The sequence below is a fragment of the Schistocerca cancellata genome, chromosome 5 (genome assembly GCF_023864275.1).
Source record: "Schistocerca cancellata isolate TAMUIC-IGC-003103 chromosome 5, iqSchCanc2.1, whole genome shotgun sequence".
NCBI lineage: Eukaryota > Metazoa > Arthropoda > Insecta > Orthoptera > Acrididae > Schistocerca > Schistocerca cancellata.
The window spans coordinates 508,353,850-508,373,906 of record NC_064630.1 but is presented as its reverse complement, the minus strand read 5'-3'; the positions used below and the strand labels follow the sequence as shown (position 1 = coordinate 508,373,906).

At 37.8% G+C, this 20,057-nt stretch overlaps 1 protein-coding gene across 1 annotated transcript in view; it reads right to left on the bottom strand.

The window, feature by feature from the left end:
* Window positions 1-20,057, bottom strand: part of LOC126188636 (multiple PDZ domain protein) — a 1,242,986-nt gene that overhangs the window by 120,140 nt on the left and 1,102,789 nt on the right. Inside the window, exons 18-20 of the mRNA XM_049930237.1 lie at window positions 19,965-20,036; window positions 19,537-19,708; window positions 9,865-10,223 (exon numbers count right to left, since the gene is read on the bottom strand). Of these exons, the coding sequence (XP_049786194.1) occupies window positions 9,865-10,223; window positions 19,537-19,708; window positions 19,965-20,036 (603 nt within the window). The remainder of the gene's footprint in view (window positions 1-9,864; window positions 10,224-19,536; window positions 19,709-19,964; window positions 20,037-20,057) is intronic.

Here is a 20,057-nt window from a genome sequence, read left to right as displayed (position 1 = left end):
TAGCGATCTGGCCAAACATCTTCTGTCAAAACTTCATTTTCTTGGACACACCGAGAAGATAATACATAATCTTTCTCACCTTGTTATTCCTGTCAGTCGTTTATTTCCATTCTGATAGTATGAATCTATGGATTTCGCTAGTAATTATAACAACGCTGATCATTCCCACACCCAATCAGCCACATAATCAGACAGCGATTGCCATTCATCCATTCGGTTTTACTCCACTCAGCTCGTATAGCCCCATCCCCTTTTGTCTGTGGAAAGTTTATTTCTAGATGCGACGAGGATTCTCCTGACAGAGACATCACGTACACTATGCATGCATTCAAAAGTCAGCTTATGATTCATTCAGAAATCAACTTAAAATGTGTTCAAATACCAACAGAGAAGCGTTTCAAAATCATATGACTAATTGATAGGCAAATGTGCGCTGGATGTTAGGTGCTTTGTGAAACAAGTTTTTTTCCTCTCAAGAATATGAATTAGGCGCCCCCTTTTCCTGGAAGTATCTAGCTGCGACTGCTTGCACAGCCAACAGTCACATTCCAGTTGACAGAAGCGGGAGAATCTACTACGCAAACGTGACTCTACTGCGCATGCGCATGAGCCCACGCGTTAACTGCTAAAACAAATCTAATGTAAACAGTTGCGACTTCACGCTCATTGGAGGCAATTTGTTGTTATGAAGCACTGCATTGTCTTCCTAAAGCCTTTGACAAATTTTCAATCGGCAGACGCTTGCATGAGCACTTGTGTCGTCGTTATATATGGCGCATTTCCTTTGCAATTTAAGTTATTTTCGTTTTTTTTCTCTCGTTTATGTTTTATTGTCGAAGTATTATTCAGCAGTAGCCGGATACAGTAATATCCTTTGTTAGTGTGTCGGTTCTTATTAGTCAAAATTACAAAAATTTAACTGAAAACTAAAACAATGAAAAATTCCCGGAATTCTAAAAATATCCCGGGTTTTTCCCGGTTTTCTCCCGGATGAAAAGAATCCCGGGTTTTTCCCGGATCTCCCGGTAGCCCCGGGTCGTAGACACCCTGTTCATTGATATTTCTTTGTGGACTTTCCATAAAATGTGTTTCTTTCAATGGTTAATTTGTTATTTCCCTTCTGCATCTTGTTACCACAAATTTTCATTGTGCTACTATCACCAGTTTTCCCTGGGGTCCTCTCAAGTAGCAAAAGTATAATTATGAGGGTGGTTTGAAAAGTTCTTGGGATCGCCACAAGAGGTCAACGCTAGCGCAACAAGTTGTTCACGTGATGTTCATCGGACTGTTGCCTGTAAACATGTGCCACATCAGTGCTCTTGGAAGAAAGCTGTGGCAGTGATGTGGCTCTGTTGTTGCTCCTGCGTAGTGATTTGTGAAGAAGGAAAAAAAATTGAGATTCGAGCAGTAATTAAGTACTTCATAAAGAAAGGTATGAAAGCAAAGGGCATTTGTGCTTATTTCCAAAATACACTGGAGGACTCTGCTCCTTCATATTCAACTGTTGTGCAGTGGACAAATGAATTTAAATTTGGTCGGGAGAGCTTAGATGATGATCCGCGCAATGGTTGGCCAAGATGTGTCACTACTTCAGAAATCATTTCAAAAGTGCACAAAATGGTCATGGAAGATTGCCGATTTAAAGTGCATGAAAATGTTCATGCTTGCAACTTGTCATCTGAAAGGGTATATCATATTTTAACTGAAGAACTAGAAATGAAAAAATTATCTGCAAGATGGGTGCCACAACTCTTGACACTGGATCAAAAACGCACGAGACTGGACATATAGGAAGAATGTTCGGCCCATTTTAGGAAAAATGAACAAGGTTTTTTGTGCCAGTTTGTGGATGCCTGAGTATACCCCAGAGACAAAACAAAAGTCAAAGCACTGGAAACATGCTGATTTTCCACCACCAAAGAAAGCAAAGACAAAATTTCCTTCGGTGGGGAAGGTCATGGCATCAGTGTTCTGGGATGCGAAGGGGATTCTGTTTGTAGATTATCTCCCCACTGGGCAAACAATTACTGGAGAATACTATGATAACCTCCTGTACAAATTGCAATTAAAGATATGCAAAAAAAGGCCGGGTTTAGCAAGGAAGAAAGTCATCTTCCATCAAGACAATGCACGCCTGCACACATGTGCCATCGCCATGGCAAAATTACACGAACTAAGGTATGAACTGTTGCCACACTTGTCTTATTCACCTGATATGGCTCTGTCAGACCTCCATCTCTTCCCAAAACAAAATTTTTCTTGGTGGATGAAGATTCACTTCAAATGAAGAATTGATAGCCAGAGTTGATAACTATTTTGCAGACCTGGAGGAAACTCATTTTTGAGATGGGATCAAGGCACCAGAACATTGTTGGATCAAGTGCATTAATCCACAAGGAGGCTACATTGAAAAATAAAAAAAGTTTCAGTGATGTACAAGGTGTACAACTTTGCTTCCGCAGTTTGCCGATAGGTGGCGCAATGGTAAGCAGCGGTCGAAAGAAATAGATCGCAGACATCAGGCAGTTAGCTTGGACCTCGGTCAACATAACCTCATTCAAACATTAGTCGATTTGTGTCTGCACCATAAAGTTGTTCTTGATTGAAAATGTCAGTTTATGAGCCTAATTCTCATCATTTGTGGGAGATGTTACTGTTTTGTTTCAATATGAAGAAAACAGTGGCTGAGTCTCATTGAATGTTCTCAAGTACATATGGTAAGGACACTATTAGTGAAAGAACATGCCATGAGCAACGCTTAAAGAACAGTGATTTTAACGTCGTAGACCAGCACAGTGGTAGAAGAGAGAATGTTTTCGAAGATGCAGAATTGGAGACATTGCTGAGTGAAGACTCGCATCAAACTTAAGACGAATTGACACGATTAGTGAGAGCGACACAACAAGCCATTTCAAAGCGTCTCAAGGCTATGGGCATGATTCAGAAAGAAGGAACTTGGGTCCCGTGTGAGCTGAAACCAAGAGACGTTGAACGGTGTTTGTGAACAGTTGCTTCAGAGGCGAAAACGGAAGGGATTTCTGCATCGCACTGTGACCGGGGACGAAGAGTGGGTTCATTACAATAACCCTAAACGCAAAAAAATCATGAGGATATCCCGGCCATGCTATTCAAGAAGAAAATACAAGCACACTACCTAAACCAACTTCATTCTTTATCACTGAAGAAACTAACAGGCACAGTGATTCATCGACTTCATCATCTCAAGATATATCTAAATCTCAAAGCTAAGAAATGGGGCCCAATTTCAACATAGAGGATAACATTTGTGTTTAGAATTCATCACTTCCAATTATGAAGACAGTTGCACACACATCACAGCACACATCTTCCAGCTCAAGCCACTTCGCCTCACCGAACAGAGGCATTTTAGAAAATATATATCATGACCCTTATAAGAACTGTGATAAAATTTTTAATGGAAGAAGTGGGTGATATTCGGATTCACAGAGGGCTAGAGTTTTTCCAAAATAAAAATAGTTACTTTTCCAAAACTTATACACATTTTTCTGATGTAAGCGGTAAAACTAAAACCAGAAACTTAACTAGGAGTGTTTTCACTCACAAACTGATGAATGGCGAGTGTGTATAAAGAAAGTGGCTTCTATAGTCACCATCAGAGAAGGCTGTACATTGTTGTTGTTTCCATCTATTTAACAAGTTTCTGGGAAATAATTTGAGTTCTTGCAGCCAATACAAAGATGCGTACTAAAAAGAATTGTTGCAGCTGTGAAATTTTTAGCTTCAAAGGGGACTTGGGTTCCATGGATATAATGACATTTTGGGGTCTCAAAATAATGGCAATTATTTAGGATGCTTAGAATTAATAAGCAAATTTTGTCATTTCCTTTCTGATTATACACTAAACTATGACAATCATGCCAAGGAACTGAATCGTATTTGTCTGTGAATATTTGTAACGAATGTATTAAAATAATGGGACAGAAAGTGTTAATAATGATTATCAGTGAACTAAAAGCAACCAAACACTGCTCAATAAGCATGGATTCCTCACCAGATCTCTCTCATGTTGACCAACTAACTTTCATCAGTCGGTACATAAAAGATGGACCCCCTGATGAGAGATTTTTGTGATTTTTGCCTATGAAGAAGCATAGAGTTCAAAATAGAGCAGATACTACTTTTAACTTTTTGGACAGCCTTGACATTTCAATAAAGGATTGTTGTGGACAGAGCTATGATAATGCAACAAATATGACAGGAAAGAATTCATGTCTTCAGACAAGAATAAAAGAAATATGTGAATTTACCGTATTTACTCGAATCTAAGCCGCACTCGAATCTAAGCCGCACCTGAAAAATGAGACTCGAAATAAAGGAAAAAAAAAAATTCCCGAATCTAAGCAGCACCTGAAATTTGAGACTCGAAATTCAAGGGGAAAGAAAAGTTTTAGGCCGCACCTCCAAATCGAAACAAAGTTGGTCCATTGTAATATGAGACACAATTTAGGTCGAATGAATGACGATACAGCTACAGTAGTTTGGTTCGAGTCGTAAGCTTAGCAGTTAAGCTTTACCAGGTAGTCATTACTATGCGTCAGGCTCTCCGTCCGTATTTATACGGGTACCCTTCCTTTTTCACGTGCTTCGTCTGGTTTGAATCGATTGCTTATTTTGCTTTGATCTGATAAGTGCCATTTTCTTTGTTATCGGTGTTTACGTCAGTCACTCTAAGCTGAAAATGCATTACTGTACAGTGTCATGCATTGTTTGTCGCATTCTGATAGTGTGTGTTTACGGCCTCTCGCGGCATGGCTTGCTTTTGTGCACGCTACCGCCGCTTACAATTAAAAAAAAAGAGAGGAATCGTCTCATTAGCGAAACAATGGCAAGAGACTGCTATTTGTTGTTACTTACACTGCTGCTTTCTTTGATAATGATCAACAAGAACCAAATAATAGACTGCGTATGATACAACATGTTCTGAACGAGAGTTAGGCGAAAATTTTTCTCCGTTTGAAAATCTTTGCGACCGCTTCTTTAGTACATCAAATTCTGCACAGAAATTAGAGTCATCTTAGATTTAAAAATCTAGTCAGTTGCCGTGCTTCATTTCTGACTGTATCACTATTAGGCATAAGAATAATACGAATATAAACATGACACGATACGTATATTCTTCCGCGTTTGCTATTGTCTCACTCAAGTTTCGTAGTTTATTAGGCAGACAGGATTTAAATGAGATAGCAGCAAACACGAAAGAATACATGGCAAAATGTTTATATTCGTATTATTCTTATGGTGAAGAGAATACTGCATGTGATTCACATTTCATCAGGTTCCTATTAGCAACCATCTATTCTCACAGGTAGGAAAAAATTCAGAACGTAGAGTTGGCCATATTGACAAACATCCCAAACAGTCTTGCCAGTCGGATTTTAGTAGTACATTTAAATTGTGCTACATTCGAAGATGAACAATATGGAATTTGTATTTGCTTCGTTGGATAATGTATGAAAATGCAGTGGTCGAAACTCGGGGCGGAGAAAAAAAGCTCGTCTTTCACCTTTTTTCTTTTTTTTTAATTTATTTACTGACGCAGAGGTTTTGGCACCCGTATTTATCTTTGTGCCTACAAGGCATGCCTGTGTAGCGCTACATATATTCGACGGCAGAAGTTAGTTGTGGCGGCACCTACCAACATTTTTCTGAACTTCCGCTTGCTTTGCACTCGATTCTAAGCCGCAGGCGGTTTTTTGGATTACAAAAACCGGAAAAAAAGTGCGGCTTAGATTAGAGTAAATACGGTACTATTTGTGTCCCATGTGCCACACAGTAACAATTTAGCAAGTGTTCAGGTGGTTGGACGTGTTTCAGAAGCAATAGCATATTTCCACTTTGTCCACAAACTGATCACATTTTGTTTGGGTTCAAACAATCAATTGAAAATTTTGACTGAATTCATAGATGCAGATAAATTCCTGAATCCCCTCTCTGAAACCAGATGGTCTGCATATGCTGATGCTCTTAACGCTTTGCATAACGGCTACAATCATATTTTTGAGCCTTTCCAAGAAAATGTAAAAACTGGAGACTATTCTCCTAATGGAGATATGGAATGAACTTTCAAGAATTATCAATAAGACAAGCATAATTTTACATAACACAGCCATCACAACAGATGTTGCAACAAAACGTTTTTGGATCTCTTGCCAATTTTAACAGTACTGGATGCAGTAGATTTGATCAGTATGAATCATCAGCCAAAGAGAAAAATGCACGTGCTGATTATAAATATAATTCCCAAAGGAAAAGAATTCACAGCATGAGTACTACTTTTTCGAAGAATTGTCAGAGATTGTGCAATTGAATGCCAAAGAAAAATTTTGTGTAGAAACTTTTCTGCCTATAATTGACAAATTGGATACTCATTTAAAAGCAACATTTGAAACCATACAAAGAAGTTAACAAAAGTTTTGGTTTTCTTTCTCAGTTAAAACAATTCAATTCTGACCAGTTGAGAAATAGTTGAAAAGAATTTGCAGAATTATATCACGAAGACATTGACGCTAATGAGTTCATGTCAGAATATTTTCATTTAAGGCAATACTTGAAAAACATTCCAAATGAATCTCCAGAATTGAGTATTTCAGCCTTACAGTCTCTAATAAAGGCAGATAAAACAGAAGGAACGTTCCCAAATGTAGAAGTTGCTACCAGGATAGTTCTTTGTCTAATGGCAACCAATTATAGTGGACAATGTTAATTTTCACAACCAAAGAGAATAAAAAATGAATTACAAATGACTACTATACAGGAACAACTTACTAATTTGTAAATTGTGTGCACAGAAAGTGATATCCTTCAACAATAAGGACTTTGAGAATAGACAATTTTGCACTTCAACGTAATTCCAATTTGCAAAACAGTAGTCACTTGTATTTGATTTGTATAATGCTAACTGTAATAACCAATAAAGTAAGTAAACAAATATACATTCTGATGTGCTCATTCAAATTAAACTTCTTTTTTGTTACAGAGACCCAGACTCTTTGTGCCAGTCATACGCATAGAAAGTGACATCCTTCAAAAACTGGATGTTGAGGGCATAACTGAAAACTTTACATTTCTGACATCTCTAAAGAAACCATTAATTTGAATGTAAGTCAATCTGTGGAACTAATCACTTGTATTTGAATTGTATAATTCTTACCAACAAAGTCACTAAACAAATGTACATCATTCTGATGTGTTTATTTTTTAAGGGCCCCATACACTTTGTGCCCAGCGATCCCATACTCTAGGTACCCAGGGTCCCCTACATGGCTTAAGATGGCCCTGTTCGATATGTTGCAAGTGTCACTCATAGTCAGGACATTCTGTGTGGTTGTGAGTGCATGATGTTGGAGCTAAATGAACATGGGTGCTTACATAACCAAGGTAGCTGAAGAGTTTGGCACTTCAAGAGGCACTGTATTGAATATTTATATTGCATGCAGGAGACGTGGAAAAACTTTATCCACCAAGTCACAATGTGCACGAAAAGTGTATGTTGCATGATCATGACAGGTGGTCATTGAAGAGGATTCTGTCAAAAAATAACAGGACAACAGCTGCGAAAGTAACTGCAGAACTGAATATCACACTAATTAACCCTGTCAGCATTAAAACAATATGGAGGAAACTCAATATGGTGTTAACAGCAGTGCAAGCTGGAATTCCAAAATCACACATCAGTGATGCAAATGTCCGTAACAATGTCCGCAACAGGAAAACATGGTGCCGAAGCCATAAAACTTGGGCTATGGTGCAATGGAAGAAAGTCATTTGGTCATGTGAGTGTTGTTCCACACTGTTTACAACTTCTGATCAAGTTTACATCTGGTGTATTCTATCCCAAGCCTATGATACGGTCTGATTGCTGCCAAGAGTGGGGGTTTGGTCATGATTCGGACAACCATATCATGGTATTCCATGGCCCCAAGTTACTTTGCAAGGTTGCATTGCTGCCACGGATTATGCGACTATTTTGGTTGAGCAGGTCCACCCCATGGTACAATATATGTTCCCCAGTGGTGATGCTGCATTTCACAACAGGGCCTCTGTCCATAAGCTCGCATTGTCCAGGACTAGTTTTGTAAGCAGGAGGATGAATTGTCACATCTCACCTGACCACTACAGTAACCAGATCTCAATATTACTCAGTCTTTGTGGTCTACTTTGGAAAGATGGACACGTAATGGCTATCCACCTCCATCATCGTTACCTCAACATTATTTTGCAGGAAGAATGGTATAAGGTTCCCTCGACAACCATATAGGACCTGTATTTATCCATTCTGAGATGACTGGTAGCTGTTTTGAATGTCAACGGTTTTACTGCACCATATTAGGCATGGTAACATGTTGTGTTTTTAGTGTTTTCATTTTTTCCACCCCTGTAAATTGTACGTTGTTACCTTAACCCATTTCACTATTTGTATTCTACCTAGAACTTTCCAATATTGCTTTGAAAACTGTATTTAGTATTTTCTACTTTAAGTGCTCCTATCTACAATTTTTAATGTGGAAAATTTCAAGTTGCACCATAGCTCAGAGTCCATATTAAACCGTAGAACCCCTTACAAATGGCTGGGGAAGTCAGTTTAAAGACTGGAGGAAGACAATTGCATTGCTTCTAATAGAACCGTATCCGGCAATGGACTGTGATGTTCAATGAACCTTTGGGATGATGACAGCTTTAAGTACATATCCACCGTACTAGGGCATTCACCTGAATTCAAGTACTGGCCAACCATTCAGTCTCTTTGTAATTTTTAAATCCAATACATTAATGTGCATATGTTAATTAGGAGGTGAGTTTTCAATGCATCTAGGCAGAGTTTATGATCCAAATGTTATTTACTTTTCAAGAGTGAAAAATACAAGGATGCTGTAGAATTGAGATGATGTGAAAGGATACAGTCATCAACTATGTAAATAAAAATGTTTGTACTTCAGAATAGAAATATATAGTCACTGCACATATGATGTATCTTGTTTAAACACAAAAAGAATTTAATTTCTAACTAAGATGTTGAAGCATCATGTAATAGAAATATACCATCTAAGATCAAATCATTTTTGCATATGACCGAAAGTAACAGTTTTAATCATCACCTCAAAGAAATACAGTTATATTATTAACTAGAACCCGGCATTGCCCGGGTACTGATTTTGTCAGTTTTCTACTAGAAATGAAAAAAAAAGCTGTGTTTGTAGTGTACAGTGTTTTTATGCTGGGTTTCTACAACACAACTTTGTAACGGCTCTTCATAGAGCTAAATCCTAAAGTCATTTGCACTTTACAATTGAAAGTTGACTGTACAAACAAGTAATAAATTTAAATGTCATCCATGACGTGGCAGAGTTTCATGCAGCTCAGTGTTTGTGATATCATATCTTCTGAACTATGATAGGCACTTGGTTCTTACAAATTTCTGCACTTCCACAATTTTTCATATACTTGGACTCATGCAGCAGTTCAGGATAACAAATAGGAATAATAATGTAGAAGTTATCCACCCCGCAGTTGTGTAGCTACAGGCCCTAATTTATCAGTGGAATGTAATGAAATTGTGAAGTGCATTGCCAATGCATGGTTTACTTATGAGACAACTGAGGTACATGAATATTTCAAGCCAGAACAAGTGTAAATCTTAGAAATGCATGTAGTACATTTCTTGTCATAAGCTTATCTATTCACTTCATATTATATGGCAAACAAATTGCTCACCTAAATTACTTAAAAGTATACTGGCACAGGCTTTAAAAACAATTTTATGTATTACTTAAACCTCGGATTAGTTCAAAATATAGAAGAGATTAGTATTAAAAAAAGCTTTACCAGCAAGGTGTCAGAGCCACCCACAATACTGAGTCCAAGTCCCATTTTGTCCTTATTTATCTCCACAGTTGTCTCCTTCCCTGGCACAATCTCACACGTTGCAGGATCAGCTGGTGGTTCCTCTGGAGTGGAAGACAGACGTTTACCAGATGGAGAGGGCGACAACCGTGCCGAGGGAGAGGTATCCGTGGTAGTCACCAGTTCAGTCGGACGAACCAGTGATGGTTTTGGCACACAGGTCCCAGGTGACAGAGAGTCCACCAATGTTGGAGTTGATGTTGGAGAAACAACACGGACCGATTTTGGTGATGGTGTTTTTTGTGGTTTGGCCAATGGTATTAACGGTTTTGGAAAAAGTCCTGAAAAAAAGATGTATCTCAGGCAAATTCAATCAAACTACATAGTTTTAATGTAGATATTTATGTACATAGGAGAGTGATTTACGACTTTATGTCAATTAGGGTGAAAAAAATTAATGATTCAGCTAATATTTTACAGGTTATAAGGTGTAATTTCCAATGAGCTTCAGTCTCTCTTAATTGACAGACACATCATTTTTTGCTTCAGCTAAATGGCACAAATGTTTATCATTCAGCAAAATAGCCGGTACTCACATGACCATGCATTTTATTTCATATCCACAGCAGGTGTGATGAAAGGCAAGGCAGAAACACAGAATTAAAAATTAATACGTAGAAATGCAATTTTGCCTGTTGCACTCAAACTGCCTGATATGACAATACACAAAAGCGTGCTACTTATTTTGAGGCACTGTTCTTTCCAATCAACGTAGAGAATATTGATGAATGAATCAGTTTTGATAGATACACAAAAGACTTAAATATGAATTCATAATCAAGGATGTCAAATCCTATGCCCACTTATTCACACACACACAAACTTGGCACTCTCCTTTTAAGTGGGTGGTAAAATAAGTACTCCCATTTTTGTTACTTCTTTTGTATTTGGTTTGACTAAGTGTCGTGGCTATTCTGGTCAGCAAGAAAATCAGGGCATGCTCTGCCATGGAACTTAGGAAACTCACATTATCTGGAGAGCATGTCAAGGTAAAAAAAGGTACAGAACAACTATAAAGGATACAAGGAAATCATAAAGTCATCTCATTGTTCAGGAATTTGAGAAAGCAGCTGGTTTAAGCCACTTCAATGAATAGCGGACTCTGATGGTTAGCCAGTTGGGAGTGAGTATCATGGAAATGCCAACCTTCATGGATGTCCATCAGCTTGTGTCATTAAATACTTTTCATAAGTTGATGACTAATACTGTAGCTAACGGTAGATGTCAGAACGTTTCACCTTCATATCTAATTTGAGAACATGAATCATGAAGCAATGGAAACCAACTGTGTGACCAATCTGGATGCAGTGTGTCAATAGTCATGTAACACTATGCTGGGGTAGCGACGTAAAAAGGAAAAAATGAAGGGGAGGACTGATGGGCCCACCATGATAGGTGCATGCATCACAGCTGACAATATTAGGCTACGGAGAGCAATTACTTGGACCTCTGTATGTCATGTAGCTAAACCACCAAAGACCTGAAGTATTTCCCAATAGACATAGCACCCTTCTGCAGAACTACTTCCTTTGTCACAAAGCCAAAATCTTGCTACAATGGAGAACCATGATGACGAGCAACAGTTGATATCTATAAAAAGACATGCACCTATCAATCCCAATTTACTCCCATATATATTCTCATGAAGTAACAGTCATGAGCTTGCAACCTCATCTCAGTTCACAAACATGTCAATCAATTGTACATATATTTTTGGTGTCAACTGCTTCCCCTCAAATCACTTGGACTTAAACAATCCATTCTGATCAAACTGCGGTTGAAAGTTCCTGGCAGACTGAAACTTTGTGCTGCACCAGGACTCGAATCTAGGACCTCTGCCTTTTATAGCTGAAGGCATAAGTCCCACATTCAAGTCCCTGTCTGGCACACAGTTTTTATCTGCCAGGGAATTCCAAATTAGCGCACAGACTGATGCAGAGTGAATATTCATTCTGAAAACTGTAGTCGTTTTGAATGATAAAGATGGACCAACATGCTGCTAGATGGCTGATTATAATGTTCTGGCTGAGTAGTGTATTTCCAACGTAGAAATTTATTGTTTGTATACAAGGGATAATTAATTAATTAATTAATTAAGAGTGTTCTCGATGCAATTAAGAAGATGACAAAGAACAGAAATGACATTCGTCTCATAATGAATTACATTAAATCCAACTGATTAGAAACTTACCGCCTTTTTGCAGAGTACATGCATCAGTTTTCCATCAAAAAACCACCCAATAAATAAAAAGTGCTGATTGTGCATTGTGAATAACAATGGAAGATAGGAAATAAAATGTATCTGCTGCAACAATTCACAAATTCAGCTTGGCGGCTTTTCAGTACTCAGGCAGTTTGTTGCTACAGGCTTCTTCAAGCACATACATTTCATGATTCTTCAAAACAAAATAATCGTAAAAACTTAACACACACAGTAGCAGTGCAGGCATTAATTACATTATCAGAACCAAGCAACAAACTCTGAATAAAATTTTAAAAAAATGTGAACAGTGCATGACTAATATACACATGCTTATGCTACATTCCAGTGCAGTGTCACAATAAAAATGCCTTGAGGAAAAAAGCTTCACAGCATAACATTTAAACTCAGAAAGTTAATCATAAAAATACAAACTACATAAAAATAGATAAAACATCTCCAATTACTGAAATGACATGACATGATAACATACAAAAGAAGATGATATTGAAGGAAGGTTTAACATGGAGGGAGTGGGGAGGAAGAGAGAGATAGGGGGGAGAGAGGGGGGGAGAGAGGGGGGGAGAGAGGGGGGAGAGAAAGGGGGAAAGAGAGGGGGGAGAGAGGGGGGAGAGGGGGAAAGAGAGGGGGGAGAGAGGGGGGAGAGAGGGGGGAGAGAGAGCAGAATATTAATTTTCAAATCTTTTCAGAAACTTATCTAACTATGGGTGAATTGTGACAATGGAGCACCTTATCACAGTGACTTCGTGGGAGGATTCTGCCTCATATCTGATACGTAATGTTTAAGAAAGAAATGGATGAACCTTTGTGTTGGTATAAAGTCCACCACTCATGAAAGATATCAATGAACACAAAGAACAATGAAATTTAAACCAGATATTTTTTGTATAGAATATTGAGCAGGAAATCCACACCACTATCTGGTTACATTACAGCCAGGTAGAAGAAACTGCATGAAAACTTTAATGGAAGCTGCACACAGCAGCACGAATGTACTTGCAGAAATTCATTGTTGCATAAACACTGGCTACAGCTCTGTAATTGATCTTTATTTATCAATCCACAGCACTGACAAAGTTCAATTATGCACTTGTAGGCAATCTTTGTGTGTCAGAATGAATTTCAACATGCATACGCTCCCACAAACCGGCCAGTGATAAAGGTCACAAAGGAGATGTCATTTCAAGTCAGTATTTGAGGAAAAAAGGATGAAGCGAAGAAGCATGTTACTACTAAAATGTTATTTCAGTAAAAGGAGTCTTTTTTTTTTGCATATTTACATGGTTTTAGCCCACACAATGTTCAAGTGCTTGAAAAAGTATTTACAATGAAATGCAACAGCTGCAAAGCTGAACAGCCAATGTTTCTCAGTCCTCATCAATTTATCCATAAAACAAGTTAACGCTATGAAAGCATGTGACGGCAGATAACATTTACATAACCATAACTGCAGGTATTGAAAAAATAATATTTTATGTACACGGCTGAGCAATAATGGATATGTCAGAAGGAACAAACTAATGATAATATTTGCATTTATTAATGGTCTTTCAAGATCTGATTCATTGATGAATACTGAAAAAAGGACAAATAATATGCAGTCATCCTGAAAGATAGAAGACATTTCAAACAAGGTTAATTCCAATATTAAACATACAATGCAAGAAAGCTCAAAAACAACTACTGCCATGAATGCTCTCAACAGTGTGCCACTTGCACTAATAAAATTACTTCCAGGATAAATGTGGCCTAAAATTGCTCAAATCCTGGGGACAATGGTAAAAGACATCATTAAAATTCTCCAAACACAACCACAAAGTAAATGTAAATTTATAATCAATAATGGTATAATTTACATCACACAAATTTTCAAAAAATTTACTAACCTTATTCGTGCAGTTAAAAGCACAATATAACTATCTGCCTAAAAAAATTTCTGATCTACCACTGCCAATCTATTGAAAAGGTTTGGAACCACACAACTTTAAAAACACACATTAAACTAGTTTTGGCATTTCCTGGAGTACTGCACTTGGGATTTCCTCCTTATGAAACACGAAACACACTTGCGAATATAAAAACTGCATTTTGTTGAGGCAGAGGATAGTAATGTAAGGCACTGAATATAGCAATAATTCAGGAATGTGCAATCCTTTATTGAAATCCACTAGGAGAATGTTCACTGAACGAAAACTAAGATATAACCATGTGCCAAATGAAAACATGTTTATCCCTTAAGCATTGTACCAGTAATAGCAGGCAGTGAATTCCTCCACCTTGAGACAATAGCTGTAAATCCTGAGTAATGATTTCTCCACTGCTTGAGCATACCTCCTTGAAACTGAATTAGTGCCACTGTACAATATCACAATCACCTGACATACCCAAAAATGTTTTGAGACTGGTTAGTAAAGAATAGAGAAATGTGAAGATGGTGGTTTCAAGACTTCATTTGTTCCAAATAATCTCCTAACACTTGAATACAATGAACAGAACATTAATAAAACCATGCGAGACTACACGAAAAATCCTCTTTGAGATGTTATTCAACTCACACATCACCCTGGCTTGAATGTCAGTTATATTGTCAAAGTGTTGACCCATCATGTGAATTTTTGCCCTTTGTCTATATGTGGTAGGTTCATACTGATAACACCAAGTCTCATTATCTGTGATAATTTTTTCGAGAAAAGAACTGTTCATGTTCTCCACTTCAATCAAGTTGTGGCAGGCATCCACAAATTGTCATTTTTGTTTGGAAGTCAAGGAGTGCGAAAGGAAAACTTTGCACATACTTTTTTCTTGTTCGAACAATTCTGGAGGATATCTTGAACACTTGGTTTAGAGATGTTGTTCCACTGCAGATTGTGACACACTACAGTTACATGTCCACTACATAACACTGCGAGCTCAGAACATACAGGTCAACTGCACATTTGCTGTTTACAATAGTAAGTTCTAACTGACACCATAATCACTGTGCTGACATTTCCTGTACACAAGGAATAAAATCAGTTTCTGAACTTTTTGGATGATGGTGTATGTTACAGATGGCAAACTTACACCATAGTAGTTGCAAAATGCTTACTGAAACTCAACATTTTGTTCTTATCGAACGGCATTTCTCCATTCCAAAGGTCACTGAAGACAATAATTGGCATAATTTAAGAGAACTGTTTAAGAAACTATGAGCAGCGATGTGCCTACTCTTCGATTAAAACTACTTGTTTGATGTTTGCCATGGTGCACTACATTGTTAGCACATGAGCTGTCAGCTGCCCCTCTGTTAATGCCTGCACAGCAGACAGCAGGCTGCCAACACGGATGGAATGCAATTTTGCTCACAACAACAGTTAAATAAGCTGCTGGGCAGTGCTCAATAGCAGATTACAGAAGAACACTCTAGTACTCGAAACTGCAAGTGAAATTACACTTAGTTGCAGTGTATTAGCAATAGCAGACAGTCTGTGTGTGGTGCTGAGAGCTCCAATTGGAGAGACTAATGTCTAAAGTATGAAGTGTCTACAAACAAGTAATTTCAGTTGGACTGTTTTGTGGCGGTCTTCGTAGCAACGAGCACCGCCACACTTTTAGTAGCGGGCCGACCGGTCCGCTGGAACAGTGTACAAAGAAATGAAAACACAAACACTCGGATTGAATGAAAGTCGGTACTTATCTTTATTACGTAGATACAGAAACACAGTGGTGAACATTGTCTCTACAGCAATCGGTCTAGTTCGAGTCGGGCAGCTAGGTCAGCGTCGGCTGACGACAAATAACAACTCGGCTGCGATGTACCCCCACTGACTAACAAGTACACACTGCGGTGGCGAGTCTACAACTCAGCGGCCGAATCCAGAACTGTACTAGCGCTCGCGACGGCAGTGCTTAAGAAGCCAGTCGTGGCGCGCGCAGACTTGCGGCGATTTCCTTAATCACTGGCGCTGCTTGTGCGGACGGCGTCCGGACTGATGCTGCCAACCTTTTGGCAGCGGGCTCGGTTGGCCGGACTGGCTAGGATATAACAGACTGTACATGGAGTGCCTTTTCATAATTATCTTGAAAAGAAAAAACCTTTCCAAGTTCACAGCATGCAATCGGTATAAGGACTGTTGTGTGTGTCATGTGGATATCATACAATTTTCTGCACTTTAAGTAGACCAGAACTTGAAGAGTCATTGAAAACTATGTAATAGCAAACTGCAACAGATCCAATCAGGTGAAGATCAGAAGATACAGTCAGAACAATGATGAAGAAAGACACTCCCCAGTATGACTCACATCAGTGCCTGCCAAGCTCACACTCTTGGTGATGGAAGAGAATATAATAAAAATGATTATGTCCAACTAAGAATGGGAACGATGCAGACAACCACTTATCACAGATCTCTGTAAACTAATTATGTGTTAATAATGAAGAACGGTTCAACTTCAATAAGGAAACTTTTATAAGCCAAGAAATGGTCTACTCGCTTAAAACTTAACTCTACAAACTTTTGAAATTGTTAAGTGCTTATCAAAACCAGTAAGGCCGAGTACAATAAAAATGTTTCTTTCTATAATTCTGGTTGGTTCTTTATTTAGTAGTCAGGTAGAAGAGTGGCAGCCATACTCATGAAATTTTTTATTCACTTCCCTCTTCTGTTTCTGTTTCCTTCACTTGTGTCTCAACCTCTTTGCCTAGTAAACATTTTGTTCACATTTGTCATAAAACTTTTCTCTTCTGTTCCATATTTCTTCACGTTTCTTTTCCTTTTTTCTTCCATTTTCATCTGGCCACTGATAACTGTCCTTATTTTAGAACTTCAAGGATGTTTTTTGTGACTGCTCCCTCCACCCCCTCCCCCTCCAACAAACAGTCGCTTTTTAATTTACTTTTCTCATCACTATTGAGCTCCTGATTACTATCAATCTTTTTGTCACTGTTGGTTTTCTGTATTGTTGTGGGTCTTATGCCATGGCATTATATGACCTATTTTCATCTTGTTGTTAAATTGCTGTTATGTCTATCTTCTTGTTTCTATTAGTGGTCAAAGAAGAGATTTTTTGGGGGAAATGTGTGATGTAGTATCTGTATCTTCTCTTAGTTTAAGAGACATGCCCAGTCAAAGAAATGAATAAGGATGTTCAATACAAAAGGTGCCCCATAAAGAATACAACTTTCAAGTGCATAATATTATATAAATTTATTGATAAAATTAAGTAATTTATATATTATTGCAGTGTATGCTATCTATGGTTATGTATGGAGTACGATATTAGTCAAATGCCATCCACAACTCAGCAGGTGCACATTTGTTGCTTTGATGAAATTTTCCATAATTTTTCGGTATTCTTGCACTTCTAGTTTGAAATTACAAAGTGAATCTCTGCAATTGATGACAGTTTCTTGGCATACACAGGAGATTTCCAATACCTCCGCAGAAAGAAATCACATGGGGTTAAATCACAAGATCTGGGAGGTCAGTTCATGCTGTCATTGCGAGAAACCACCCATCCAAGAAACATCTCCTATAGAACATCCATCTTGTTGAAGTCTAACCTCTTCAGCTTTCACACAATCCAGTTTAGAACACAAAAACACTCTTAACATACTGCAGTGGCATTTGCTGTCTATTGTTAATTCATTTCCGATGCTATCTTTAAAGAAGTACAGCGTAATTAAGCTCTCAGCCCATATCCCACACCAGACATTAACTCAGTGTGCAAGTAATGGTTTCTCCATAATAACACAAGGGTTTTTTGTTCATAAAAACCTGCAATTTTGCTAATTCCTGAAGACATTACACAGAATGCGCACCTCATCAGTGAACATTATTTTCTTGATAAAATTGTTGTCCCCTCTTTGTTTTGCAAAGACCCAATGAACAAATGCTCAGAGCTTTTTGTGATCATTTGTCTTCAGTTTTTGTGTTAGTTCAATTTAATATGTCCAAAAGTGCAGATCTCTTTCAGAATTTACTTCACATTGGTTCTGGGAATAGCCTGCTGTTGTGAACATCACTAAATAGATTTCACTGGACTCACAGCAACATTATCACTCAGGGTTTAATGTCCACAACCAAACTGAGTTTCTCAAAATTAACAATCAGTTTCATCATAGTCACCTTACTCTGTGCATTACATTGACCAAACATTCCACGAAGTTTGTGAAAAATTTCTGCACAACTCATTCACCTCACTATTAACAAGTTTTCACTAAGATAGCACACTGTCCCATTATAAAGTGTTCCATTTATGTCCAATGCTGCCAGCTTACTAGAACAGAAATAATGGGCATTTCAAAAGTTGCGATCTTATGGGACAGTCTATTTAGGTAATTAATAATGACTACTGCTACAAGATGAACAAAGATTTGTCTCCTTTGACACTGTATTATTTGTTTCTTGGTTTTTCTAAGTACATTTCACTTTTCACAGCTCATAGAGCTTGTTGTCTGTTATGCAGTTCACCAAAAAAATTTCAAAACGGAAAAGTCTGTCTCTTGCTTCATTTCAATTAATAATCTCACATTAAAAATGTCTCAAGACTTAAGTATGACACACAATGAAACAGTCTTCAGCTTTGTTGGATCCATTAAGTCAGAGCGAGAGCTGAGAGTTGGTGTATACAAAGCAAGGCAGCACAATGATTACATACTTTTTCACTATGCAGGAAGTAGTAACACACATTATTGGAAAATTTTCAACTAGAAGACACTGTAAGATGTTGCCACACCAACCTATTTAGAAAATTGCTCGAAAAGATATTCAGACTTTTCTCAAAATGAAATCTATGCGCGTTCTTCAGCCATCTAATTGTCACTCCTGTAGAAAGTATGTAAATAAAAACAGACGAACAACAGCTTGCTCAGATACACATAAGCAATCAGTCTTTTGACATTTCATCAGTGTATAGCAGTAGCAACACTGATAAGTCCCACAACAGGAAGAATCCACTACCACATACTTTCTAACGAGTTTCACAGAATAAGTTTAATTAATGTCACATCACTTCTTTCTTCTTTGACACGTCTTTCAGATAAATAATTTTTTAGAGTGGCTATAAACCTTTTGACGTTCTTTATGCTACAAGTCATTAAATACATAATAATTTTACCTCCAAATTAAAATTTGTGAATAAGTCACACTACAGTGCCTTTCAACTAGATAACCTTTTTCGCTTTATTTTCAACGTCACATATGTGTAGATGAGAATAAATTCCTTGGTACTACAAAATAACTTTGAAAATAAAAATTAAATTGTTTGATAAGTCCTTCAAAATAAACAAGTGGTTTTCTGTATGTTAGGACACAGTGTCAAGTTTTAATTTTGCTTTGAGATGTGTGTCACTGTTTTTTTTTCTTTTCTTTTTTTCCCCCCAAAAGACATACTTGGCTTCTCCGGCTCCTTTGGTGTTGGAGAAGATGCTTGTTGAACTGGCATACTTTCTCCTGGTGATGGAGTTCCAGTTGCATTCTTCTTTTCCTCCTCCTGCTTGGCTTTGTTTGGGTTGCACACAATCAGTGTGACCACACCCTCTGTCTTTTTCAGAAGTGATGCCGCCTTTGTGGGAAACAAAAAGAGTACATGAGATTGGTTTACCTCAACTAAATTTGAAATGGGTACAAGGCAATAGTGCACACTAACAATGAAAATAAATTAAGCTCATTGTGTTATCATTGTATCTTACATTTGCATACAAACATTAGTTTCAGTAATACCTAATGGTAAAGAACAGTATGTACAAAGAATTAAATTTTTAAGAACACTGCTTTTACTAAATAATGCAACAAATTGATTCTAAATAAATTGTACTTACTGAATCATAATCAGACCCAAGAAGTGTGTCCTTGTTAACAGCGAGGATCATATCTCCTACAACAAGGCCAGCCTTAAAACACAGTGAAAGGAA